The sequence below is a fragment of the Chamaea fasciata genome, unplaced genomic scaffold (genome assembly GCF_029207755.1).
Source record: "Chamaea fasciata isolate MVZ Bird 193981 ecotype frontalis unplaced genomic scaffold, bChaFas1.0.hap1 SCAF_11, whole genome shotgun sequence".
In the NCBI taxonomy this organism is placed as follows: Eukaryota; Metazoa; Chordata; class Aves; order Passeriformes; family Sylviidae; genus Chamaea; species Chamaea fasciata.
The window spans coordinates 24,162,568-24,190,008 of record NW_027094096.1 but is presented as its reverse complement, the minus strand read 5'-3'; the positions used below and the strand labels follow the sequence as shown (position 1 = coordinate 24,190,008).

General features: G+C 48.1%; 1 protein-coding gene across 5 annotated transcripts in view; it reads left to right on the top strand.

Annotated features, from left to right (window-relative positions):
- Positions 1-27,441, top strand: part of MECOM (MDS1 and EVI1 complex locus) — a 329,947-nt gene that overhangs the window by 273,105 nt on the left and 29,401 nt on the right. For 2 of the 5 annotated variants that reach the window (XM_066193709.1, XM_066193707.1), the window contains exons 3-7: positions 9,011-9,145; positions 19,420-19,522; positions 21,313-21,529; positions 24,298-24,445; positions 25,497-25,650. In XM_066193709.1, coding sequence (XP_066049806.1) covers positions 9,011-9,145; positions 19,420-19,522; positions 21,313-21,529; positions 24,298-24,445; positions 25,497-25,650 — 757 coding nt within the window. Of the gene's footprint in view, positions 1-7,167; positions 7,402-9,010; positions 9,146-19,419; positions 19,523-21,312; positions 21,530-24,297; positions 24,446-25,493; positions 25,651-27,441 lie in introns of those variants that run through there. The other 3 variants (XM_066193708.1, XM_066193706.1, XM_066193710.1) reach the window with 2 other exon arrangements.

The following is a 27,441-nucleotide window of genomic DNA, read 5'->3' as shown; positions in this document are numbered from 1 at the left end:
TAAATTAACATTCCTGAATTTCAGTCCCTGGATTTATCTACCAAGCATGACTTGAACTGTTGATGGGGATTTTAGTGTATTTATAGTTTCATTACAAGCCTGTAACAAAAAAATTCTCCCTCTCCTACCCACATGTTAAAAAAAAAATAAAATGAACACTACTGTCAGGGTTTGGCAAGGCAGATGTTTTGGAGGCACTGTGTGTCCTCAGCCTGCCTTTAGTAGGGCATCTCTCTGCTTGCAGGCAAGTGCCTTGCGATAGGAGGAGGATTAATCATCACTACCAGAGCCCTCGCTCTCCTCCCCAACCTTCTCTTCCCGGGGATGATGAGTTAATTCAGCTGGAACAATGTTAGTTCATCAAGTTTTGTGGTTTATCTGAAAATCGAAAGGCAGTAATTTCATATGGCGACTGACTTAATGTCTATTTAGTTCAGGTTTTAGACAACTCTGGTCGATGATCACAGTGGGTTTAATACAAAACATTAAGAGGGATGAAACTGTAGCATTGGTGCTTTCAGGCAGGTTTTCTTCCCTGCTGCAGAGCTGGTTGTGTTGGCTGTGTGCACGTGTGTTTCTGTGTGTAGGGTGTGCATCCACTTCTTCTGAACCTCCCCTGGAACCATCCACACATGTGACACTTAAAATAGCAAATGCAAACCTGAAAATTTTAACATGAGTGTTTGACTTTTTATTGGGTGATAAATTGCTTCTTACTCTTATAAAGTCCACAGGTGTTTATGCCCACTCTCGCACGCCTAGTTAAAACTTTGGCTACAACAGGAATGCTTTGAAAATAGCCAGTCACTCCTAAAATTGATTATTAAAATAGAATTACCTGTTATGTATCACATTAATTCTTGTTTTGCAAAGTTCTGTTGTTTAACCCCTTCAGTCTCTTTTGGCCTGACATTTTCCTTGCTTCCACATTTTCTTCTTCATCCTTTTGGCTCGCAAATTCCACTTTCAGATCATGAATAGTGCTTAAACCCAAATGGTTCCCCAGGACTTGCTCCCACACAACCTCCTTGCATGGCTCTTCATGTGCCATGAGGGCTCTGGGACTGGAAGAAGTCTTCCAAAGGAGGCCCTCAAATTATTTGTCAAATGAGAAGGCTTGAAAATTTTAAAAAAACTTGAAGAAATGCAGGGTTATTTGGACCTTGTTGAATTTTTATGCGCATAAAAAGGAAGTCTGCAAAATCCTTACATTGTGCCTCCTACCTCCTGGATATGATGCCTTCTCAGGGAATATTTCCTAGGGATCTTCCATTTTTAGGGCAGCTTCTGCTAAAAGTTGTGTTTTCAGGCAGAGAAGCAGAAGCTACATTGGGTGAGTGCTCTGGCCACTCCAGGTGGACCCTCTGTTGGATTCATGGGTCCCACTGCTCCATCTCCAAGTGAGCACATCATCTAGAAGCAGGAGTAGGTACAAACCTGAGGGATTTATTCAGTTGTATTTCAACAAGGATGAATGAGAGAGTGATAAAAAAAACCAAACCAAACAGGTGGGTTTTTTTGTCATGTTAGGAGGGCTTTTTTCAAGGTATTTTACTCTCTGGGTGGATGAGAAAGAAAAGAGCCTTCCAGGCTGCCCAGCACACAGGGAAATGTAGAACTAGGGCAGTGTCAGTGGAATTTCCCACATTCTCCAGGATTTTGGCTTCCTTTCAAAACATGAGAAAGGTGAAGCACGGGAAAACACAGCTTCTGAGTGGAAGGGAGGCCAACACCCACATCAGTCAGCTTTGCCTTGCCTTGCCCTGGCTCTCGTAGGTGCTAAGACAAGCTGGCTAATGTGGATTTCTCCCCAGACTTTCACTGTAGCCAGACTCGTGCCAGACTCATCCAGGAGGGGCTGTCTCACCCTGTGGGTACAGTAACCTCGAGCGTGAAAATGGCCCTGGCTGGCTTTGAGGGCTTCCAGACTCTTCTGTAATGGAAGTAATGAACACTCCAAAGGAAAACAGCAACAGTCCTCAACATCCAGTGCCACAGCATGCGCCTTGGCAGGGAGAGATGGGGAAAGGTTTGGAGGAGGAAAGCATTGCAAGGAGTGTGCTCACAGCAGGGGTGTGGACCAGCAGCACCGCATCCCTCAGCACCAATTCGGGGTGTGCTGTGAGGGCTGTGGTTTGTTTGCGGTAAGGCAAACATCTTGTCCTACAAGGAAGGGTGTCTGCAGGATTTCCTCCCCAAGACAGGAGTAAAATCACCCAGGCAGCCAGATACTAGCCACTGACACATTTTCACATCTTCCTGATTGATGAAGTAGGTAAATCTGCTGCGATTTCCCTCCTTCTGCTTTGCAGTAACATCTAATATCCAAAAAGTTTCAGGCTCAAAACCCAGTGGCATGGCTCAGTGTGTGCCAGAAAACTCCTTCCCACCTGGCAGCCCCTGCTCAAGGAGTGTGGGTACCACCAGCCGTGATGGCACCAACACCCACCCTCACACTTGGAATGTGATGGAGACGCTGGCACACTCGGGTACAGGACACGAGGGCACTGGTCTGCTGGGATCACTCACACCAGGATGAGAATACAGGCTTGGGCTGTCAAGCTCAGATTGGGATATGAAGGAACATGCTATTTTAGAGCCCACACTTTCATGGGAGAGAAAAAGTAGAGCCTTTCTGCTCAGTATTTGGGTAGTCAGCTTCTGCCAGTAGTAGCTGTGTGTTGTTACAGGTCAGAAGAGGGGGTGCAGCAGTGCTTGTGGGAGCATGGGGATGGCTTCACCCACACCTGGACCCCGACACTGCCAGGGAGCACTCACACGTCCCTACGGTGTATCCACGCTGCATTCCCGGTGCATTCCCGGCGGACTGAGCTGTGATTGCTCAGCCAGCGGGGAGAGCAGACTAACTAACGCTGCCTCTGTGCACGGCTGGGGCTGCCTGTGCTCCGCAGCTCCCCGAGCACAGCTCTGTCCCCACAGAGGTCCTTCAACTTTTTATTGCCTGCACATGCACCGCTGTAACTTTTTTGCAAGGATACGGGGTCGTTTATTTTTTTTTCCCCCCGAAGGCAGTAGGTACTTTCGGAGGAGGGAGGGGACGTGTGTTTTTCTGCACACCCCTCATCTCACACTGGTAAATGTCCCGCTCTGCCTGGCTATGGAAGGCCGGGGAAGGCAGCTGTGGGGGTGACTCAGCTGGAGGTTCCAGGCTTCGCTGCCAAAAGGGGACCCCCTCCTCTGGCGGGGTGAGCCCCAGGGGTCTCTGGAGCCCTGCACTGCCCTGGGGAAGGGGGTGCAGGGCACGGCACTGATCCCCCTGCATCCCACAGCCGGGCTGGGGGGAGGAAACCCACCCTCCAGCAGTGCCGGCAAAGCCAGTCTGACCCGAGCAAATGAAAATAATCAAAAGTAATTAGAAGCGTGCTGGACTGCTCCTCAGAGATCTGTGCGAGAGAATAAACATGCCGGAGCCCTCCGAGCCACTGCAAAGGCCCATGTCTGAGCTGTTAGGTGCCCTGACCTTGTCCACATAAAGACGTGATTTATGAAGTGCAGGGCACAGCAGCAGGGCTTCTGTCTTCTCCAGGAGAACCAAATTACTGAGGTGGAGATTAACATGCTTTCAGTTGGGCCCATTTCCAGACCAAGGGAAATTTCTTATTTACATTTTTTTACCTTTTAATTTTCCCCTCCTCTCCCTCGCTTGAAAACCGCCTTTTGGCTGGGAGGGATGAGCCAGGCAGCGTGTGAGAGCAGGAGGGGCAGCAGGGACAGGGCACCGACGTGGGGGGCACTGGGATGCCCACCCCGCTCCTTCATCAAGGGCTGGAAATTATCTGACTCTTTCCCCTGAAATGAGCAGGAAGACTTGTGTCTTCACCTGTTTTTCTTTTAGGTTGGTTTTTTTTTCAAGTTGGTGTCCACAGCACCGGGTGGGAGGAATTGACATGCAGAAACTGTGTTGCCTTTCGTCCTTGTTGTTTCCCAGGTCTGTCCTGGAGCGTTGGGATATGTCAGAAAGCCGTTGCCTTCTGCGTGTTTGTTTCGTTTTGCTTTTCCTTTCTGTCCCCACCTTAATGCACTCACCCAGTGTTTCAAACACTCATCACAGTGTTAGCCAGGATGCTCAGTGTTGTGTTTAGCCACCTTGAGATATATAACATTAAACCCCTGTCAGAAAGGTGGTTGTGAAGTGGCTTGTCTACAAACGAAAGGGTAATATCAAGCGTAATACGAACATTTACGGTGTTTAAAAAATCACCAGCGACTTGTCTGATTTTCCACCATTGTCCTCGGCAGCGTTTGGCCCCAGGAAGCCCATTAAACGTGGACAGTGCCGTTATTTCATCTGGCTGTGGCCGAGCTGCTTTGCTTTGCTTTAATGATGTGCTGGAATGCACGATGCCCATAGGGTCTCCATTAGAAGAACTTTTACTTCTGGGACGACCATGAAGTTAAAGGCTTAAAAGAGGCATCAGTTTACAGCCTGGTGGGAATTACTAGCAGACTGGAGTACTAACTCCTGACTGCTCCACTAATAGAGCGACTTGTTTTAAATAAACAATTGCCAACGGGACCCCGTGGAAATACTTGGGCCTCTCGAAGCGCCCACCGAACCGTCCGAGGGGAGAGGGGAAAGGCGGCGAGAGATGTTTTAAAAGGTTTTCGCCTGAAAGAAGGAATACATCGGCGAGTGTTGATGTGTGTATGCACATCCCCGGACCGAGATGTCGGAAGTCCCGACCGGCGGCGGGGCCAGGCTTGGCTCCCCACTTCTCCTAGCCGCGGGCTCGGGGGGTGGGGGGTGTGGGGGGGTACGAGCCTTCCTCCCCATCTTCTTCCTCCTGTTCCTCTGGCCTCGCTGGGTCACAACCGAACGGCTGGGAGCTCTGCATGAAGGGCAACTATTAAAAAAGAAGGGGTTTTCCCCTCAAAAAAGGGGAGCGGAGGGCCCGCCGCCGTAGAGGGCCAGCCCCGCCGTGTCCCGGCGGCCAGCGCCACCCAGCGGCGGCGGGCGGCGCGGCGGCCGAGCCCCGGTGCGGGCCGGGCCGGGCCCCGCTCCGCCGGTACCGGGAGCCGCTTTTGTTTATCCACCGCCGTTTCCTCCCTTTGTGGCACGGCCCCGGGGGAGGGAACGGGGGTGGAGGGGGGGGCTCCGGGCTCCCCATCGGGGGCTCTGATCAGGCCGATGGGCTCGAGCAATCAGTTTCCCAGATTACTTGTATTTAATACACAATGCATCATAAAGCAAATCCCTCATCCTGACAGGGAGAAAATAGAACAGCTCATAGCGCGAGCCGGGCCAATTTATGGCTAAATTAAAAAAAAAAAAAAAAAAAAAAAAAAAAAAAAAAAAAAAGAGAGAGAGAGGGAGGAAAAAAATAAGAAGGAAAAAAAAATCCCCAACAATGGGCAGCGGAGGGAGGGCAGGAACCCACGGCCCCGCACACCGGGCGGGCGCCGGTTCCCAGGCCCGGGCGCTCTGGGAATCTCCCACCGGGTTTTTTGAGGTTATTGACAAAGGATTTTTTTTTTTTTTCCTGTCCTACCTACCACCACTGCGTGCGGATTTTTTTTTCTTTTCCCCCGTCTCTCTCCCCTCGGACAATAGCCATTATCTGAGCTAACAGGTCAATGTCACAGATAACGGGCCGCTGAGACGAATCCATCAGCATCTCCTGTCACTCGGCTTCTCGCCCTCCCCCCCGCTCTCCTTTCCCCGTCTCCTCTTGGCCCCCCAGGGAAGAAAAATTCACTTTTAGTCTGAAAAATATATCTGCACTTAAAAAAAAAAAAAAAAAAAAAAGTGGGTGGCACTTCTGGCTGGTGCAATAAAAGACACAGCTCAGCCCTCTTGTTTTTTTTTTTTTGTTTTTCTTTTTTTCTTTTTCCCCTGCCCTCTTCCCAAAGCACATATACGAGGATCTCGCCGTAGTGAGCCCGGGCCGTTCCAAACTTTGCGGACGTTTGTGGCGCGGTTGGATTTCGGGTCCGTTTGCGGCGCCGGGAGAGCCTCGAGCCGGGGAGGCTGCGCTGCCCCGCGGGCAGGTACAGCCCGGCCTCCCGCCGCTCCATTCATGGGATTCGTTACCAAAGAAATAAAGGGGGGGAAAAAAATCCCCAACAAACCAAAAAAAATCGTTTAGGAAGCGGCTGCAAGCGGGGCGGTGGTTCCGCAGCACCAACGGGGTCGTCGAGAAATTGGCCGGGGAAAGAAAAGAAAAAAAAAAAAAAGAAAGAAAAAAAAAGAAGTTGCATTTCATTAAAAATCGTTATTAATAACCAGAGTGACGCGATGACGGGAACAATTCGGGTAACGCGCCGGGCGCGCCGGCTCCCGGAGCGCCGGGAGCAGCCGTCGGGGCGAGCGCGGCGCGGCTCCCGCTCGCCGCAGTCCCCGCTGCGGGGCGGTCGCCACGGCGCTCGGGGCTGCGGGCACCGGGGCGAGCGGCGGCGGCGAATAAATAGAGGCGAGCGGCGAGAGCCCGAGGCACAGCGCACCGCCGGCCCCGGGCGGGGGATGTGTCCGGGGGGGGCCGGCGGGGGCCGCCCCCGCGGGCTGCCGGTGAGCCCCCGCGGCGGGGCCGCTCCTCCGCGACCTGGCGGTGACCCCCGGCCGCGGGGCCGCTGTCGCTTTAAGCGCGCCGGGAGCGCCGCCGCCCCGGACGGGGGGGCCGGGGAGGAGGAGGGGGGGGGGGAAAGGCGGCCGGAGCGGCCGGGGCTGCCCCGCTTTAAAGAGACAGTGCCCGAAAGGGGAGCGGCGGGAGGGCACGGCCCGACGGGGTGGGCGGGGAGGGGGGGCGGAGAGGGCCGCGCCGGGCCGGGCCGGGCGCTGCCCGGGGGTGCGGCGGGGAAGCAGCGCCGCGGGCAGGCTGCGGGCGTGGGGAGGGGGAGAGCCGCCCGCCCGTCCGCCCTCCCACGCGCACTCACTTTTCTCTCATCCCCGGCGGAGAAGTGAAAGAAGTTTGTTTTGTTGAGCGGTGCGCGGTGGGGTTTGTTGTTGTTGTTGGTTTTCTTTTTCCTTATTTTTTCCCCCCCCTTTTCCTTTCCCTGAAGAGGCTTGTGTGGGTTTTGGGTGTTTGTTTGGGTTTTTTTTTTTTTTTTTTCCCCTTCCTCCCCCTTCCCCGATAACTTTTTTCGCACACACCGCCCCAAAGCCAGCCGATAAGACCAGGAGGGGCCGAAAGGGGATGGTGATGGCGAGCCGGCAGGAACCCGCCGAGCCCCGCCGCCGCTGAGCCCTCCGGGGCCGGCAGCCCCCGCCCGGGCCCCGCCGCTCCCCGCACATGGTGGAGCGCCCCGCACAGCGCCCGCCGCTCCCCGGACCCCGACGGCCGCGGCCTCCGCCCGCGTTTAACACCGAGATGTTGCTTCCAGCCGCCTGAAGGATATTTGTCCCTGTCCCCCCTCCCTGCCCCCGCGGGCACCCGGCGACACAAGGTAAGAGCGGCGAGCGCGGCGGCGGCGCTGCCACGGCCCCGCGGGACGGGGCCGCTTTGCCCCGTCGGTGCCGCCGCGCCGCCGGCCCCGGGGCAGACCCCAGACACCGGGAAGTGCAGGGGTGAAGCCCCCCCTTCCCTCCTTGGGGGTTTCTCGGAAGGGGAAAATTAAACGTGCCCTTCCCCAAGAGCAGCCGGAGGTGCGGGCGGCGGGGCAGCGTGCGCGCCCGCGGGGACCGAGCTCCCCTGGCGCGGCCGCGGGGCTCTGCGGGGTTCTCCGGGCTGGGGTTGAGGTTTTCCACCTTCTCTTTCGGAGGTGGGGGCAGAGCCGGGCTCGGCGGGGCGATGCTCGGCAGCCCCGCGGGCTGCGCGCACCCACCGCACCCCCCCCCCCCGCCCCCCAACCCCACGGCCTGGCCGGATCCCGGCCCCGGGGGCGCGGGGGGGACCGGGGCAGCCCCCGCGGGGACAGCGCGTCCCGCAGAGCGCCTTCAGGGACCGCCGAGGGTCCGGGCAGGGACTTCCGTGCGCTCCCGGTGAGCGGGCAGCGGCAGCGCCGGCTCCGGCCGCTCCCCGCGCTCCCCGGCGGGGCGCAGCCTCGCTCGCCCGTCGCTTTTCGTTCGGGGCGTTTAAGGTTGTTTCCTTTATTTTGCTGTTAAAATGGGGGGTGGCTGCTGCCGGTGCCGAGGCGAAGAAGTTACAAGTTAGCAGTCAGCTCGCTGGGAGGCTGTGGGGAGTTTGCGATAGGCCGATGGTGAAGCTTGCAAGTAATGATATTCAGTCCGCTGTAATGATTAGTAATTTGTCATAATATTAAAATAGGACATCGTCTTTAGCTTGTCCACGAGCAGTCTCATTATATTTGTTTATTGTCTGCATAATTGCAACCATTTATTGGTGTGTATTGAATACTGCCATGGTTTGCATGAGTGTTTATATTGTTTTTCATTTATTCTCTTTATTTTGACATAAGGAGTTCTGTTATTTGCTTCGATTAAGGGGAGGGATTTAAGTGTTGCACAGCACTGTTTGGGAAGTGTAATATTAAAACAAGATAAATAACTCTGCCTACCAGATAAAGTTTGCTTCAGAGCTACAAATATGAAAATTCTAAATCAGTGCTGCAATCAACATAAATCCCGAAACAAAAAAGAAACCTTAAATGAAGACAACACCATCTATTTTATTAAATTTAGTTATATTCCTGTCAGAGTCCTATTTAATTAAAAGAATAATTTCAGACGTAGTCATTGATGAATGCATAGAAAACCAGGTGCCTCTTAAATTAACATTGTGTTTCTTTGCAATAATTATGCAACATTTCGGTTACATGTAAATATTTGTCAAGACATTTTTCAGGTCGTTTATTGTCTTTTTATTATTATGTATGTATTCCACAGTTCCTGAAAAAAATCTCACCAGGGAAACATATTTCTGAATAAACACACCGTTATTGTTATTGTTATTGTTGTTATTATTGTTATTATTATTATTATTATTATTATTATTATTATTATCCACTTGTTTATTCAGAAACCTGTGATTTATCTTTTGGTTAGAATACTCAGCCGGCGACAGAAAGATTTACTCTTTCATATTTTTCTTTTTAGATCTTGGATGAGTTTTGCAATGTGAAGTTCTGCATAGATGCCAGTCAACCAGATGTAGGAAACTGGCTCAAATATATCAAGTTTGCTGGATGCTACAATCAGCACAACCTTGTTGCATGTCAAATAAGTGATCAGGTACGTGGTGTTCACTTTCTGGACTTACTTTTTAAAGGAACTTTCAGGTGTCAGTGGGAAAAAAAATAACAGCAATTCACAACAGCTTTTGGCCTATTGGCTGTTAAGGCAAAAGATAAGGTACAGATGGAAATGCAGAATGGAATAGTTTTGATTATGGGCAGTAGAAAATACTAATTTTCTGTTTTGCATATTGTTGTCCAATTCATAAATGATTTTTTTTGTCTTATGTCTGATAAAATTCAGGACTGCTTTTTAAGGGTTACAAAGCCATTATGTGCTGATTTTGAATTAGGAGCGTTTTCTGGCTCCTGTTGCAGTCCATTCGGATTGCTACGTTAAATCGTTGGGTTGGTCAGAAGCTGTAACATGAATTTAATGGACAGAGTGGAGGACACAAAAATGATAGTGTTACCAGTGTGCTTGCATGTGTAGGGCTTGGGATTTGAATGCACACGTGCATGGATATTATTGTGCCTTCCCATACACTTTGCTGGAACTCATAGTACTTACGTGCTGAATCAGGGTCTTCGGTGGTTTTCTTTTTCTTTTCATTTATTGCAGTTAAGTTCACTCTTTGTTGGGCTGAAACGTTATTTATCCTTGTGTGTTGGAAAAAAGGCTGGGATAGGCTGAGGCAGAATGCAGTAAAGCATTTTGTTTTCAATTATGCTGATGAGTTATTAGGTGTTTCCTAAATCAGGGTTTGCTTTTGTCTGCGGATAACAGAGGCCATTATGAAATATTTTAATGGGCGAAGTTAGGCAGAGGAAGCTTTGCTTCTTTAAAGTAAAATGTCTAAAACAGAAAAGCAACAACTGATTGTGAATTCTTGTTTCCAATTTAAACTTCGCTACCTGCAACGTATGATTCGATTCATTTAATCAGTGTTTCATTTTTCACCACTTAATTAACTGCATCAGGTGAATGTGAAAGATTATCTTTAGCTGATATAATTGCCTTGACAGTATTGAAAGAAGAATCACGACCAGACACAAAGCTTCAATTAGAAATCATTCTTTCTAATCAAATTCCTTACGTATAGGAAATGAGTGTGAGGGAGCCTGCTATTTCCAGCCCAGTGCTACGTATTTCACTCGTGCGAGATAGCTGATTAAAACTGGGTTAAATAACTTTCTCAGAAACTATGAGAGAAGATCTTTTTCATTTCCAGCTTTTACAGTTCAGCCCAGAGCACATGCAGCGTAGAACGAGCCAGCAGACCGAGAGATAATTTCTGGTTTTTATACAGCAGCTGGTTTAACTAAAGAAACCATAAAGGTTATTAGTAAAAGCTAGTTATGTTTTCCAAGCTGAAATATGCTTTGTGTTGAAAAACGATAAATTCGCTCCATGCAGAGCATTCATGAAACAGTGGTAGGAAAAGGAAACTATGTAGGTCAATTGAAACAGCAAATTCAAGTATTTTGACATTGAGCAGGACGTGGTGTAGGTAGGAAAGATCAGAAGTAAAATCACGTGCATTGGTCAAAGCAACTCACTGTCCTTGGGTCGGTGTTGGGGATCTGCAGCTGAGAGTGCAGGCGAGGCTGAGCCGTCAGCATCTCCCTCTGAACGCACACACGCACCCGCGCCTTGACGTTTTTGGAAGGAAAGTTATGGCGCTTTTAACTTTCTCTTTTTTCAGTGTTTACATTTCTGACATTTGGTAATGGTGGCTGTACTGCTGCCAATAATTCCCTTCATTCACTGGAGGCTTGTTATTTATTTTGCACAGTATCGTGCTGTTCATAATTCCATATTTTTATAGCGTTTTGTTGCTGAGATTTGCAAATTAAGATTTGGTTGTCTTTCAAGTAGCATGTTGTGATCTGGGTGCTGTCAGCAGGAGATTGTTGTTCATTTGGCCCTCTGGAAACGCTGCACGTTTACCCACAAAATCGTCCGCGTACTCCAGCGTTTTATGACCAGAGCCTAAAAAGTTAATGCTAAAAATGTGCTCTCGAATCTTAAAGCAAGAAAGTCTTTCTAACAGCTCCTCCTTCTGCTTTCTTCTGGCACAAGCTCACCAGAGGTAATATAAAATATAATGGGAAGGCAAACTGGGAAATGGACGTTACATGGCCAAACGTGTGCGTGTACAAGGAGTGACAAATGCAAGTCAGGGCTGAGTGTGCACACAGAGACTGTGTGGGGCTGCCTGGGGTCACCCAGCCTCAGTAGCTCCTGGAAAAAGAAGGGGGAAAAAAGAAAAAGAAGGGAATAAAAAGGGAAAATAAAAATAAGGTGGAGGTGAGGATGTGCGTCAGTGGTTGTAGCTAGAGCTGGAGGGCAGAGACGATGCAGCCCAGCTGGTACAGGAGACCCCAGCTCAGCTGCAGCCACAGCCAGTGCTGGGTGCAGGTTTGAGGGGACACCCCAGTTCTTCCTGCCTCCCCCAGGGACACAAAGCCCCTCTGCAGCCCTGGTTGCACGGGGAGCATCCCCAGTGTGGAGGCTCCGCTCTCTCCCGATCCACAGACACTCGATCAGCAGTAATTGTTCACCTCTAATTGCTTCAACTCATCTGTAAAATTCACAAGCAAACATTGGGCTGTACCTGAGAAGGTAAAAGATCCTGCCAGCGCTCCCAGCCTCATGCTGCCCACAAGTTTATACTACTAAATTCAAGCTTGACTGACAGACAGGTATGGTTCCCAGACTGCTCGAGGCAGGATTGCGATGAACTCACTGTTGTAATCTGGTCACTCTGCTGTGTTCTACCTGCTGTATTTAACAAAAAAAGGGAAAGAAAAACATTTTTTTTTGTCATTTTCTCTCTTAGAGTTTTTTCAGAGGCATACCACCCCACCCCCTGACTCACGGCTGAGGTTAGGTTTCATCACTTAGGATCAACTTTACAAAAGGCCTGGGCTCTTTCTTATGACTGTATAAATGAGCTTTGCTGAGATGAACAGCTCGATAATGGTGAGATGCAGTCAAAACATGCACACTGGATGCAACTCATGTTTCATTTGATTGCAGCTGGAGTAGGGCTTAAAAGCTGCATTTTTAAACTTTTTTTCTTTTAAAATTTCAAATGAGGTCGATCTAGGATTTCTTTCCCCTGTCTTACTATTATCTCCTGTCATACCCAATCTAACCTGAACATATGTAATTTTAGGTGTATGTCAGTAATGAAATTCCACAAACAGGGCACTCAGATTTTTCTCTTTTCCCCAAAGAGACTACAGTGTGTGCAGAGCTGCAGAGAGTCTTGTCACTGTTCTTGCCCTGGAATGCGTTTTTTCAGCTCAGAGTCAGTTTAGGATTCTAGAGCAGTTTCTGCTAACTTGGACGACTCCTCTCTGTTATCGTTAAATATCTATTAGTTCAACTTTTTAATGACTTCAGAATGACTGGCTCTGTTAGGCTTTCTGGCAGTGCTGTCAGCCCAGCAAAAGCATTATTTTTAAAGATGTATGTTAATGAAAGTGTGGTTGCAAATCAAGCAGTGGCATGGCAGGGGCTGTCGCACATTCCAGGCTGAGATCACGGTCACCTTCAAACTACATTTTTTTCTTTTTTTAAACTTCTTTATTTTTAGAAAGATTGTTGGTAGCTGTTGAAGTTGAAACCCCTGAATATTGTTTTTGTCTTGCTTGTTGCTTGCAGAGTTTTGACAGTGATACAGACACACAGTGCTTTGAAAATGCCTGAAGCTTCCATGTCTCTTCCCCCAAACAAAGCAGCTCCTGAAGAGTCCCCTTGGTTTATCCATGGAAAACTCAGAGTGACTCAAGATCACTTTACTGGGGTTTTAGATTGCTGTGCGTGCTGAAATAGGTTTTTGGTGGGGTTTTGTGTGTGTGTTTTGTTTCCTTGCCTTATACTCAAGTACGTGCCACTGCAAAGGGAGCAAAACCAGTAGTATCACACTCTTAACAACGTGCCCGATGTCAGTGATATAAACTTACAGGAGTGAACCTACTGCTGTAGGTTCCACCAGATCTGATCCCACCTTACACGTTTTACAAACTTTTTTAATCTGCAGGCACAGCTTCATGTTTCAGGTTTTATGGCCGCGGCCCCCCGTCCGTGGCGGGCTGGGGCTCCTTGCACAGCCACCTGCAAAAGTTGTGTATTTAAGGAATAGTTTTGAGGCTTTGTTGTCAGGGAGTGAAATTAAGGTTTTGGCTGTCGTGGGTCAGGAGGGCAGCACACGCTGAGCTCATACGGGGCCCTATTCTGCCGTGACTCTTCCTATGAGTTGTTGGTTATTTATCAAATAAAGCTTAATCCAGCTCCCACTGAAAATCTCCAGTGGAGCAGGGATGTTTTAGCTCGGGGCTGGTGGAACGAAGAGCTGCTCAGTGGTGATTTTCCACTTGCTGCAGTTAGAGCTGAGGCTGTGGGTGAAATTCCTGCCTGGGCTTTATGACTGCCTGTGTTATCTGGAATTTGGTGCACTGGTGGTGTTACTGCTCTCAGCATTGGACTGTCCTGATGTGACCTAAAATAAACTGTTTAGAACCAAACCTTGCGACTTCTTGTTGGCATTTCTGCAAAGTGATGAGGGTTTTTTTGATGATTCATGTTTCATAAAAGCGATAAGGGATTTTTTTGTGATGAGGGCTGTCAAATCTTACTCATCTGCTCATTAAAGCGTAGAGAATTATGGGCAACCACAGAGCCAGGACAAGACTGCACCTTGCTTGACATTGGTGTGGTTCATTTATGGAGGTTCATGGGTGTTAGAGGACAACTGGTTGGTTAGATCAGCTCAGGAGAACAGGCGGGTGACAGAAGTTGGGGTCTGGTGTCAGTGGTTAGTCAAGGAAGAGCTTCTGCAGGACCAGAGCAGCTTGGATGAACCAAGGCTTTCAGAGAAGCTAAAATTCACCAACAGTGGAAGAAGACCTGAGTGGTACTGGGGAGGGAAGTGGCCTGCAGCCCCCCAAGTTTCCAAAAAAGGTGCCCTGCAGAGAAGAATCCTGCAGTTCCCTTCTTGTTTTGGGGAGCAGGAGGCACCTTTTCCCTCACAAGGTGGAAAAACGGGGATTCCTGGAGCATCCTTCCTCCAGTCCTTCCTGCATAGAGATTTTGGGGCATTTTGGAAATGAAGAAGGAAAGGATTCGCAGCCCTGGGTGCTGAGGCACTGTGGTGCTCCCCGTGCCCTCTGTGCAGTGGGAAGGGGAAGGTCCTTTCTCCCCACTGGGCTCCCACTTGTGCCCCTGCAGCCCCTTGCGTGCGGAGACTTGTAGAGTTTCGCCTCTGGATTTTTGCTGAAGTTTTCTTTGGGCCCAGTACAGCTCTCAGGCAGGACTCCTCTACCTTGGCCCTTGAAAAAACTCCAGTTTGTTTCAATTTATCATTTGCCTGAGTATAGCAAAAAGAACGTGGCTCGGGTTTCATCACACAGCTCTCCAGCTGCACAAGTTGTTCATCGGGGGAGCTAAAATTGAGGCTATTTGGACCTTTTTCTTTCTTGTTTTCTTTTCCCTTCAAACTCTTAATTATGGCTTGTTGTGAAGTTGTGTGTCTGTTCATCCTTCTCATTTTTCTGGCAGGCGTAATTCCTGATTTTGATGGGGCTCCTTGGACATAACGCTCATTAGTACTTTTGGACATTTAATTTGTTTTACTTTTCCAGCAAGTTCCACTCTTGCTCCAAATCAGTGTGGAGGTGGATGCCAGTTGGCAGCATGCACTCCCCCTCTTGGGGCACATTCCCCAAAGGAACCGGGAGATGAGGTGAGGTTGGGGTGGGTGTACCCCTGGAATGTGGTCCAGTGAGTGCTGGATGTGGGTGCTGGTGGGGCTCACCAGGGAGCAGTCCACTTTTGGGGTCTTCTCTTCCATCCCACCATCCCAAGCAGAGTGGGTCCTCCTGTTTGCACCAGTGTGGGGCAGGACAGGCTCCCTGGGTGTCTCCCCTGTGGTGGGAGCTGTGAGTTCAGCTCGTGGCCTGGGGCTTAAAGGACAAACTGCATCAACTTGGAGCGGCATCTCTAGCTTGCCCTAAAATCTGAATTTCCCAGGCAGCTCTGGGGCACGTGCAATATTTTCCAAAGCTGCAGGCAGGAATAAAGGGTTTAGCTGGATGCACCAGAACACGGCTCCTCTTCGGGGCACGACGAACGCGTGCATGGCAGTTCCCGCCTTCGCTCGCACTCAGTCACTGAGTTGTCGCTTTTCCCCCCCAAAACCTTAACTTCAGTTAACCCCTCCTGGTTCTGGGGGATGCTGATGGGAGCAGAGGGGCGTCCAGGCAGGGCGGTGTGGGGCTGGCAGGGGCAGGGGGATGGCTGGGGTGCTTCAAAGCACACGGGCTCAGCGGCCGAGCGTGGCCCCAGCCGAGCTCGCGGGGAGTGCGTTTCGCTATTATTTCAATTATTACAACTTCCTGAATAGGTCGAAGGTCGTTCATAATTCACGCTTCTGTCATCTTTACACATGCCAAATGCAGTCTATTAAGCATAAATAAAATTTCAAGTGCCTGACCAGGAAAAGTAAACTGGGATTCATAACAATGAGGCCTTATTCATCCATTTAAAAGTGAATTGTGTGTGTTCCTTTTTTTTTTTTCGCCCCCTCCCCTTTCCCTTTATGGCTTTGCAGTTTGGGAGCTTTTATTTCTGCTCGGTAGCACAGATCTCTGACCTGCAGTGTGGGCAGGCACAGAGCACTGATGAGCCAGGCCTCCCCCAGCTTCTCCCCACCTCGGACCCCCTGAACTTTGAAAGTGTTTCCAGACCTGAATCCGATTTTGCTCTTCCTACATAAACTGTAGTCACACACCGTTGATCCCAGGACATGTGAAATGTGCATCTGGACTTTGCTTTTTTTCCCCCCCGCCTCCACCTCTGGTTGTTCCTCTCCTGTGCAGTAGCTCTTCCTATACTTGTTCCCAAGCAGACCAGTGCAGGTTAACCCAAAAAAAGTTGGTTAATGGAGCAGGCTCAGTCAGCTGGAGAAATGATAGCCAGAAAATTGAAACCTTTCATTAATGACACTCCAGTCAGGATTGCGTGCCAGAAATCTTCAAGCTTTGCAACTGAAAAATCCACTTATTTTATGATAGCATTTCCTAATGTAAAAAGTGCTGCCTATGGTAGAGGTGCTGTTCTTGCAAAACACGGGCAGCCCAAGGGGTGCCTGTGGAGCTGGGGGGGAATTTGTGAGGTTCCCCCTCTGGGGGTTGCAGGACACCCCCTCCCCACCTGTCCTCAGTCATCTGCTGCTGCTGCCTCAAAATTTGGGCAACATGATTCATTTCAACAGTTGGCTTCTCACTTTTTCCCAGACAGGGTAATTCCAGGAGGTTTTAAGTGGGAAGAGTGAGAAAAAAACAAAGCTATTCATGTGAAGTAATAAGGACAGATCTTAAAATCAGAATAAATTTACCTGCATGGTCGTTTTGGCTTAAACTTCAATATGTTTTCTTTTAGATTCTCACTGCAAAGCAAATTGATGTATAAATGGTTAGTGTAGGTGAACTTTTTGGCACATACAGGAATTTTAGAAATTATTTTTAATAATTATTAAAGTTAGCACTCTAATGATGTGAAAACGTCAGAGCTGGAAATCTGTCACGCGGCCTTTGTTTTGGGGAATGTTGGGTTTGAGATGCAAAGTAAAGAAACATTACTCAACTTAAAAAATGGAGGTTTTTTAAAACACTTGTCTTGTTTCCCTGCTGAGGGACAGAGAGGCTGGCCAGGCAGTTTCTGATAGGTACTTGGATCACCTCTGGATTTTTAAATCCCAATGCAGACAAGACAACTGGCTGCAGAGTCTGCTCCCTGCTTAGGGATGTGTTCCCACAGCTGTGGGAAAGATGCTGCATCCTCCTGGGCTTCCCCAAGAGAAGCGATGCTCCCCAGCACAGCTCCTGTGAACAAAACCCTCTTTATGCCCCAGTCCATGTGTTCTCACTCTGTGACGAGAGGTGAAAAGACCCAAACACCTTTGATGGGACAGGGAGAATACCAGAGAAGGCTCTGCTGTGGTTTTTGTTCGCTCCTTGGTGTGGATGCAACACCAGCCTGGGAAGAACAGCAGCGTTTACCTGACTGGGAAACAAAACCTGGGAGCAGAAGCAAGTCCTGGGCAGAGCAGAAGCTTTGGCACAGTCCCTCTGGAGTGGTGGAAGTCCTTCCTGGCTGTGTGGTGGTCCTGCTCCTGCTTCTATCCCAAGATGGAGGGCGGCAGAAGTCTCTTCAGTCAGTGTGCACACGTCATTATTCCACATATTATTTTCACCCCAAACCAGCCAGCAACTGGGCCTATCTTCCACAGATCCAACTGCAGCTTCCCTTTCAGATATGCAGAGGCCATTACACTTCTGGAACTAAAAATCCACTTTTCAATACATTCTTCGTAACAAATGGAAACCCAAGCGTTGCTTGCAGCAAGTATTCGCTGGATGTGGCACTGTCATCAGGTTTATTTGCAGGAGGTAAAAGCTGGCTTCATTCAAAGTGCAACCCAGCACGCTGAATCCCACCAGGAATCCCTGTATCCTTTGGAAGTGGCAACAGCATTGGATCCTTAGGGGCTTGTGGTACCAGATATTTGCCTGGCTGCATGAAGAGATTTACGCAGGACACTGCCGTGGCTCTCTTGGCCTCCAAAACACTCGATGGAGTTTGAAATCCCCTCAGCAAGAGATGAAAGTGGGAAGCCCAAGCAGCCCAGGCTGGTGCTGCGATGAGGGTGGTGAGGATGGGGAGGGAGGGTGCATCGCACTGCCCATCAATTCCTTCTCCTGGTTTTTATGGGGAAAATTGTCCCCAAGCAGGGGCTTGTGGCGCTGCTACCTTGTGCCTGATGTGTTTTTCCAACACTTCTGTCACCTGGTAAAGGGGTGAGCGTCGGGGTGTGGGATGAGCTGCGCCGGCAGCCTCCTCTGCCACTCCCTGCGCTGTTCCCTGGAGTGGCTTTTGGGACAAACTGAAGGAAAAACCCCTCCAAATCTGAGGAAATGCATAATTAATTAGACATTTTTAAGTGTTTAGCCCTTGTCCGTGGGCACAGCTTGTGCAGAGAGGAAGGATAAGGCTGTACGGCCACCTCCTGGAGGACGCCGGTATGTGCTGGCTGCCGGTGGGTGACAGTCTGTGCGTGTGTGCCTGGGCAGAGAAAGCAACCCCCGTGGGTGACAATCCACGTGTGACCACGCAGGGAAGACACCCACGAACCTCCAGACACCTGTCCCTACCTGTGACAGACTCATCTGTGTGGCTTTGAACACTGGAGGTGATTTGCTGCCTCTCTCCCCCCATGCACCGCAATGCGTGTTGAGAGTTAAAGAGGTTGGGAGCAAACCCTTTAAAAATACGTTAGTCTGAGAAAAGGCAAAGGCATCATTTTTTAACGTAGGAAACATAGCTGTCATGTGGTTTTGTTTAACAAGGCCCGAGGAAGTTACTAATATTTATTTGAGCTGCTTCGTGGAGCTTTTTAGTGCTCTTCATGTTTCCTGCTGAGACAGAAAGCAGCCAGATAGATTTTGGGAATTTCCTTTCGGCAGAGTCCCGTGGTGCTGGCGTGTGCTTTCTCTGGTGCGTGGACCCAAGGGAGGGTGTCCCCTTTGCCCACCCCCACAGCCTCCTGCCTCCCCAGTGGGCTCCTTCCCGCAGCCCAGCATCACCTGTCTGAGGGGACGGTGTCACCAGCCAGGGCCACCACCAGCAGCTTTGGCTGCTCATGGTGTTTCTTCATCCAAGACTGATTTTTCCCTTGGTTTCCATTTAAAGCTAAGGAATAACCAGGTGCACTGGTTCTTACAAGCTTCTCTCCTCACAGCTTCTTGGACTGTGTAGATGGTTGGAGCAGGGGGCTGGATGCCTATGGCTCAACCAGCAGCATCTCCTCATGTCTGCTTTAGAAACATTAGGGTTGGAAAAGACGTCTAAGATGATTGAATCCAAGGATTAAAGTTACTTTGGGACCTTTTCCCAATGCAACAGAGTTCCTTCCCCTACCAGGATCACTCAGGGATGTGTTTTATGGCAGCTCTCTACTTGGGTTTGGTATAACTCGGCAGACGAGTTGCTGGTGATATCTGCAGTCATCACGCAGCTCATTTTGCAGCAGAGGCTGTTGAAAGCTGTTGTTCTTCTTTTCCTCACGGAGCCCAAAACACAACGGCTTTGGGGCTGGAAGGACCTGCCATGGTCAATCAGCTCCTCTCCAGCAGCAGCATCACGAGCAGGCTGGCTCTGGCCATGAGGTCTGCCACGTTCACCAGCAGTGCTTGATGTTTCTTTGCCTGTTGTGGTGCTTACCTTGCTTTTTCTTTCAGTTTTTTTGTTGTTTATTTTTCCAGATATTCTACAGAGTGGTAGCAGATATTGAACCAGGAGAGGAGCTCTTACTGTTCATGAAGAGTGAAGATTATTCACATGAGACAATGGCTCCGGACATCCACGGTTAGCCTCTTCTTTCTGTTCCATTAATTAACCCAGTGAAATCAACTCACTGAAATTAACCCAGAATTTAGGCAGATTTTTTCCTTGTGTTGAAATCTGGGATGGCTTCACTGCAGCCAGGGAGGAGAGCTGAACTGTGACTGCATTTGTCCATCTTCTGCCCTTCTGTTCCTGATTGAAGCTGGATGGTTTTGTGGGGTTGCCAAAGAAGAACAGTCCATGTCCTTCTCTCAAGACTGTGCTGCTCCTGCAGGACACATATGGGCCCTGGTTATAGGAGCTTTTGTCATTTAGCCAAACAGCTGAGACCGTGAAAGGAGGAAATCTGAGGTTGTCAATGTTGCTGTCACTTGTGAGGACATCTCAGCCATTCTTACTCCTCACACTTGTCCTCTACTCATCCCACACACAGATTCTTCATCTGAAACTCCTGAGTTGTTTGCTCAGATTTGTCTCCCAGATCTCCTTTAGCTGTGCTGCCTGTTGGGCAGTGGGTTATCAGCCACAGTGGGAACTGGGTGTGGGATATCTGCTTAATGCCCAGCATGTTGCAGTTTATGCCCAGAGGAAGTTTTACAAATTTTCAGGGATTCAGGGACAGTGCACAGGGCAGGAATTATCAAGGTCTCTACTTTCTTGTAACTGCTTGTACATTTAAAGTTGCATTTCTTGTTCTCTTAAAAAAAACAAACAAGTGGGGATTGTACATTCATTCCCATTCGGTTTTGTGTCTGGGTTTGTCCCTCGGTGGTAACTTTGTTTAGTTACTGCTGAAGGTGTCCCCCTGTCCAGCACACTGTTCTCCCTGCCTAGTCCCCATGGTCAAGTAGCTTTTGTATAAATGACACCAGAGGAAATCTCTGCAGTCACATGCAGGATCATGTCCCACAGGGCTTATTTAGAAGCAGGCTGAGCCAAAGTGTTGCTCATGGACAGCCAAGAGCAGAGCCCCATGACACTTTCTCTGGATCAGCTCAACTGTCAAGTTGCAACCAAGAACATTCATTGGGGATTCCAGCCAGTGCCTTTCTGACTCAGAGCCTCAGGGCATTTATATCTGGAACCAAACCAGGGTGTCTGGCTCCTCGTATGTACCAACAGTACAAAATGCAGCAGAAAAAGAAACCATTGTGGGATGCTCTTCTCCAAGTTTGTTTTTTTTGGGATTTTCTTCAGCTAATCTATTCTTTTGCAGGAATTACTAGTTAAGGGAATGCAGTACTCACTCCAAAGTAACACTTTACTGATCTTCTACACTTTTCAGTAAGAAATTATGAGCAATTTTTTTGGAATTTCGTGCAAAGAATTTAACTTCATGCATCTCTGGCTTACTTTGAACAGGGCTGGGTACTGCAGAAGGACTGTGATGAAAATGAAGAGGCTTTTAAAAATGCTAAACACCCTTTTGGCTGGTGTTTGTGTCTGAGTCAGGCCCTTTCATTGGGAAATGCAGAGATTGGCAGCCTCTGCTGGATACCCATGTTAGACCCTGTATAATTACATTTTGGATGGTATTTAAACACTTACCCTTGGTATTTAAACTTTTGTCCTTAGCCAGTGTTAGGGATTCCTGTTGGATGTCACCCAGGCAGTCGTGATGGAATCAAAGCATCATTATAAAGCACTCTTAGGAATCCTTCTTTCTTTTGAGGTTCTTCTCTTTTTTTTTTTTTTTTTTAATTGGAGAGCAATTTGTTCACCACACCATCATCCAGCTTCTGGTGGGGTGGTGGTTAAAATTGGGTGAAAGCTGAAGTGGTGTCCCTGTGCTCAACCCCTGTGTGTTGCAGAGGAGCGCCAGTACCGCTGCGAGGACTGTGACCAGCTCTTCGAGTCCAAGGCTGAGCTGGTGGACCACCAGAAGTTCCCCTGCAGCACACCTCACTCTGCCTTCTCCATGGTGGAGGAGGACTTCCAGAAGAAGCTCGAGAACGAGAGTGACCTTCAGGACGTGCATGAAATCCAGGAGTGTAAGGAGTGTGACCAAGTCTTCCCAGACTTACAGAGGTAGGAGAAGGTGCTTAAAACGTGATTGAATGGGGCACATTCTGTGGCGGCTTCAGTTGGATCATGCAGGTCATCAGAACCTGATAAATTCACCTTCTACAGAAACCAGAGATGAAGATGAGCAGGATTTCTATGCCAGCTGGTGGTTTATGGTATAAAAAGCAGTAGAATCTAAATAAATCAGAAATGTGGTCCTTGTGCTTGAAGTCCTTAGTGAGGACTTTAGGTTAAGAGCTGGATCTTTTGCTAATCAGATCTGAATTGGGCTGATTGCACTGAAATCACAGGAGTGGTTCTACTTCATGTCAACTGAGGTCTGAGTTCCTTAATCTTATGTAGAAATAATTGGGAACATCTCTGAGTGTTGTTCACTGATGTTGCCAATTTTGTCTTTGCAAACAACCCATTTTAGTTAGGGATGGGTTCTAGATGTTTATAAATATGTCTATATGTTGATATTTGTTTTTAGCTGTATGGTCATGGAGCACCAGGGTTTGTTGTTTTCTTAAACTGATCTCTCTGTTAAAACGGATAGACCTGTGTACATATGTACCCAAAATGCACACAGAATGTAAACAACGCAACTTTCCTGTCACTATACTTTCTGTGATTACTTAAAATACAATACTGCAGTGCAGATTAACAGCAAATTTTGCAAGTTGCTGGAAGATACTGAGAGTACACAGGAATTTTTACACATTCACATCTTGATTTCTTGACCTGGAGAAGGATAACCTCAACCAATGTTTGATAGTAATGTTGAGATACCTCCACAGCAAAGTCCTGGGCCAGATGCTCTGCTGAGATGAGGCAGTGCCTTTCATAGGAAGCTGGTTGATATGCAGGATCTCTTGTTTTCAGAATCTTAGTAGCATTCCCAGACTCTCACCCTGTCTTCTTTTTTTTCCATGTTGTGTGGGCACAACCAGAGTGTCTGTGAACTGTCCTTTTTCAGCACAGCAATGTGTGAATCATTTGCCCCTTAAAAGCTGGCTTGTCAGTTTAGAATATTTTGTGTGTTTCACAGAAATCCTCACGAGTCCATGATCCAGGGTCTCATTATGTTGGAGGTTAGCACGGTTTTCTGCGTGCCCAGAGTTGGTCCCTTTGGATAATTGCTCCACATATCTGATTTTCAGTCTGAGGGATTGATTCCAAGGGGCTGATGGAGGCAGATCAAGTTAGAAGAATTTCCAGCAGCCTGGGTGAGGCTGGACTCTGGTCTGTGAGGTTTTTGGATGTTGGGAGTTATTCAGTGTTAAAGTTCTTTTCTCCCTACGAATGAGAGGACGATATCTAACATATGGGAACCATTGAGGAAATGTAAATTTAGCTTAAAATATTAAATATTGAAGAGAAAGGGCAGAAAACAAAGAACGAGTCATCATAAATAGATGGGCAGTACTGTGAGAAAGAGTGAAAAATGAGGGAGAATGCAGCCATGCTCTGAACTTCTGAATTATTGAAAGGCTCATACACCACACAGACAGTTCACTGCAAAAAAAAGTGCCAGAGTGTGCTATATCCAGGTTATATAAAACAAAAGGCCCAAATGAGCCCTGCTCGAGGGTCTGAGTGATTACATGGAGAAATAGCTGAGCAGGAAGATGGGGGTGTTGGGTCCAGGAGTGCCCAGTGCTGATGGCCACGGAGGTCACGGAGCTGGTGCCACAGCCAGGGACAGGAGTCTCTCTAGGTCTTACGGCAAATTTGTTTACATGATGGGAAGTTAATTGTTGTGAAAGTATTAGGAGGAGGAGCCAAAATTTTCTTTCCCCCGAAGAAGAAGGGTAGAAGTAAGAGGATCTGCAGAGTGAAAGCATTTCCATTGCCTGTGGCTGAGAATGGAGGTTGCGGTTTGGGCTACACAATCCAAACAAGGCTGGAACCACAGCAAGTTTTGTCACTCATTCAGCAGAGATCAGTGGGAACTTCATGCGAAAACAGTTTGGACATCCCAGTCTAAAACTCCCAGTTTCCAGTGGGTTTTCTGTGAATCCACTCCTGCATTATGCAGTGATCTTCCCTCAAGCAGTGGTGTGGGATATGTCTCTGTATGTGACCAAGCAATAGAGGTGTTTAAAAATACATATTTGCTACAAATGAATGACAAAAATTCAGCGACAAAAATTAATTTAAAGATGTGCAACAGAATTTAGGTGGACATTGAATATCCTAATGACAGACTGAATAAACCTCTAAGAAATGAATGACTGAACAATGACACAATTGCGTTCAGTTAATAATAATCATCAAGAATAACTTCAGTTGTGGTGTACCTTATCTGGAGGCTTCTTAAACTCATCCTGTCCTACTCCAGAGGAGTTATTCCTCATCTATTCCTGCTGTAAGAAAAATTGACTCCCATCAAAGGAGTGGATTTATAGCAGGCGGTGGCATCCAAGGTATGTTTAGAGGGAAAGTCATAAGGCAGAAATAATTCAGACTGCAGGGAAGAATTACCAGAGTGAAATACTGAGAGGTGTACGAAATAATCTCCTTGGGGAGCGATGGCAGCAGCATCTCCTGGAGCTTTTGCAAGTGGCCTGGCAAAACATGAGAGGATGTGTTATTCTGGTGGGGAGAAGGAGGCTCTGCCTCCTGGCTGGGGGTGAGCCTGGAACTCACAGGACTTATTTCTGTCAGGATTGGGCCTTTGGGGCTTTATAATTTTTTCTTTTTTTTTCCTTTTGGCTGTAACTGTGTGCTCCGCTCTCTCCTCTTGCTATAAACCCACATCTCACTGAGTCCTGTTCCTGTTTCCACAGCCTGGAGAAGCACATGCTGTCTCACAGTGAGGAGAGGGAGTACAAGTGTGACCAGTGCCCCAAAGCTTTTAACTGGAAGTCCAACTTGATACGTCACCAAATGTCCCACGACAGCGGGAAGCACTACGAGTGTGAGAACTGTGCCAAGGTACAGTGAATTTGTGGGCTGCCTGGCATTTCTTGTGCTGCTGGATGCAGGGGGGCATGGAAGTGGGGGTGCCCCAGGCTGGGATGCAGAAGGGCACAGGGCTTCTGCCATGCTCCAGAGGGTTTCTCAAGGGTTTTCACTTCTCCTTTGAAAATACGTTATTGTTCTTTCCCTTTTGATTTGGCAATGGGTGTGGAGTCTGAAATGGGCACTGATGCAGGACGCTGAGCATCCTCTGAGCTCAGGGCTTGGCTCCTTGAGAGGATTGGTGGGGTGTAAGAGGGTCAATGAGGGTCAAAAATCCCCAGGAAAACACAGGGCAGAGGATTCCCTGGGCTGTGTGCCAGCTTCTGGGACCAGAAACATCAGGACACTACTGCAATATAAATCAAAAATAAGCAATAGCAATGCACCCCAGCTGCACTGAGTACAACTCTCATCTCTGAAGCATCTCAGTCATTTCCCAGCACTGGGCTTGCTGTGGGGATTATTTGTGTAGGATGTGGTACTCTGCATTGCTTTCTATCCAAGAGTCCCAAAGCTTGGCCCTTTTGCATGAGGGCATACTTGGTTTTAGATAGATTTTGCTGCAGTAATGGGAATTTCATATTGATGTATTATAAGATGTAACCAAGCCCAGGGTTCTAGCTCTGGGTTGTGTACAGGATTACTTGTTGTCACACACTCAGGAATCAGTATAAAGTATTTCTATTGCAGTAATGCTTAAAGGTTTCAAGCAGCCACATTTTCACTCATTTTCCATGAAGTCCCCTGACCTCAAATCTGCCAATTTCTAATGGCAAAGTCAAGTCGAATGCATCTGCTGCAAAGGGGTTAACAGACCCACACAGTACTTGGGTGTTCCTGGGAAACTGAGGCCCCTTCCTGCAGGCACAGCTCCCATTGCTGGCCATGAGCGAGGGCGAGGGTTCTAATCTTAGAATACTCTCAAAAAAATAGCTCCAAGGTTTGAATTTTAAAAGACTCTAGTAATAACTGGCTTCATTCCGCAGGCAAGTTTCTTGGTTAATCAGTACTCATTTCCTAGCAGGTTTTCACGGACCCCAGCAACCTCCAGAGGCACATTCGTTCCCAGCATGTGGGGGCTCGTGCTCACGCTTGTCCAGAGTGTGGCAAAACCTTTGCCACTTCTTCAGGCCTCAAACAGCATAAACACATCCACAGCAGTGTCAAACCTTTTATATGTAAGTCTCCAACTAAACCTCTTTGATTAAGTGTTGTTTCTCTTGCCGTAAAGCAGCGCAGGCTGGAAAAGCAGGAGGTTGTGTTCTGCTCCCTTTGAAACTTCCCACCCGTGTCACAAAGGCTTTGAGTTACCGAATGAGTTCTGGGTAATTTGTGGTTCAATGCAAGGAGTTATTTTCATGTGATTTTCCTTTTCAGACAAGACATTGTGTGCTGTATAAATGTACCTGTTGTCCCGGGGATGTTTTTCCATGTGCAGATGCAAAGTGTGGAGTGGGATTTAGCCAGAAGGAGCCATGCCAGGCTTGGTGTGCTCTGCACTGTGCTGAGCTGGCTGCCCTCTTCCTGCCTTAGGAGCAGATTTTAAGCTGCAGAATCTCCACAGCAGATGCCATGACTTTTGCTGGAGTTGGAAAACAAATCTCAGAGGCAGTGAGATTCATCTTACCTCCTTCCTCGAGGCTCCTCTGCATGCCCCAAGTTTAAGGACTGAGTTGAGCTGTTAGATCTTCACTAACAGCTTTTCCAGCAGTAAAACTTGCCTTGGATGTGAGCCTGGCTCTGTACTGGGCTAAATAGGGGTCCCAGCATCTCACAGGATGCGTTTGCTTCTGAACCAGACCTTGCTTGGGAAGGGTGCAGGTTGCTTTCCCTCCCTTTCACCGGCGAAGCAGAAAATATTTTAAAATACTGTTCTTGGTCATGCTAGTCCTCACCACAGCCTTTTCAGGCACCTGCTGTGGCTTGAAAGGTACATTGACCATCTCCTCTACTTGTCTTCTAAACCTCTTAATCTTTTTCCGCTCTCAACAATAATTTAGCAAAATATCTGCACCACACCTGTGAAAAGAATTGGCCACAAGCTAATACATTTCCTCAAGAGGAGGAATATTGGCTTAAGCAGCTCATTTGTGCAAAATCTGTAACCTGCCATTGGGTGAGTAATACTTCTGGTTCGGACTCCTTCAATGAGAAAATGTGTAAATAGATCCAATATTAAATATCACTAATCATTTTTAAGGCTGATTGCAGATTAAATGATTACACTTAATTAGAAAACTAAGCTCTGGTTAGGTCAGGACTCCTCAGGTAGGCCTGTTGTAACATCCTACATAGCAGTCTCGAAATGGAACCTCTCATGAACCAAATAATCTCTCAAATGCTTTCTGTTGCTATTTTTCCTGATAAATCAAAACAACAACTGTTATCCTTCACATGTGGTGTGAGGGATGAAACCCCACGGAGCAACCTACAGATAACAGCCGTGTAATTGCAGAACAAAAAGGTTTGCAGACCACACGTTTGGTGGGCTTTGCCGAGCCGTGAGAGGGAGGTAGGGTCACCTAGAGCAGATATCTGCTTTCCACCAGAAGGCCACACACCAGGATTCGCTCGTACCAGTCTGTTTACGGCAACTGTCTCTTATTACAGTGTGCCGCCCAGGCTTGAGTGAAAACTCACCAACACTAAGGTAATTACTCACTGCCTTCGCAAAATCTCCAGCCTCCCCAAATAGAAACCACATGCCATAATAGGCTGAACATATTCTAAATAGTACTTACAGTAATTTTTTTAATAAGCAGAAAATATGCAAACCTCACTGCTGGCTAATCTGGGGTCCAGAGGCAATCACTGTACAGAGTGTGTGTAGGCACAAGATTAATTTTTGAGCCGGACTGGGGGTTTGTGTTAAACCTAGGGTCTGTGGAGCAATAAAAGCTGCAAGGAGGGAAGCTTCTCTTGTAAGTTAGTTGCTTTAAAGTATGGCAGTGAGATTTAAAGGGTGTAAT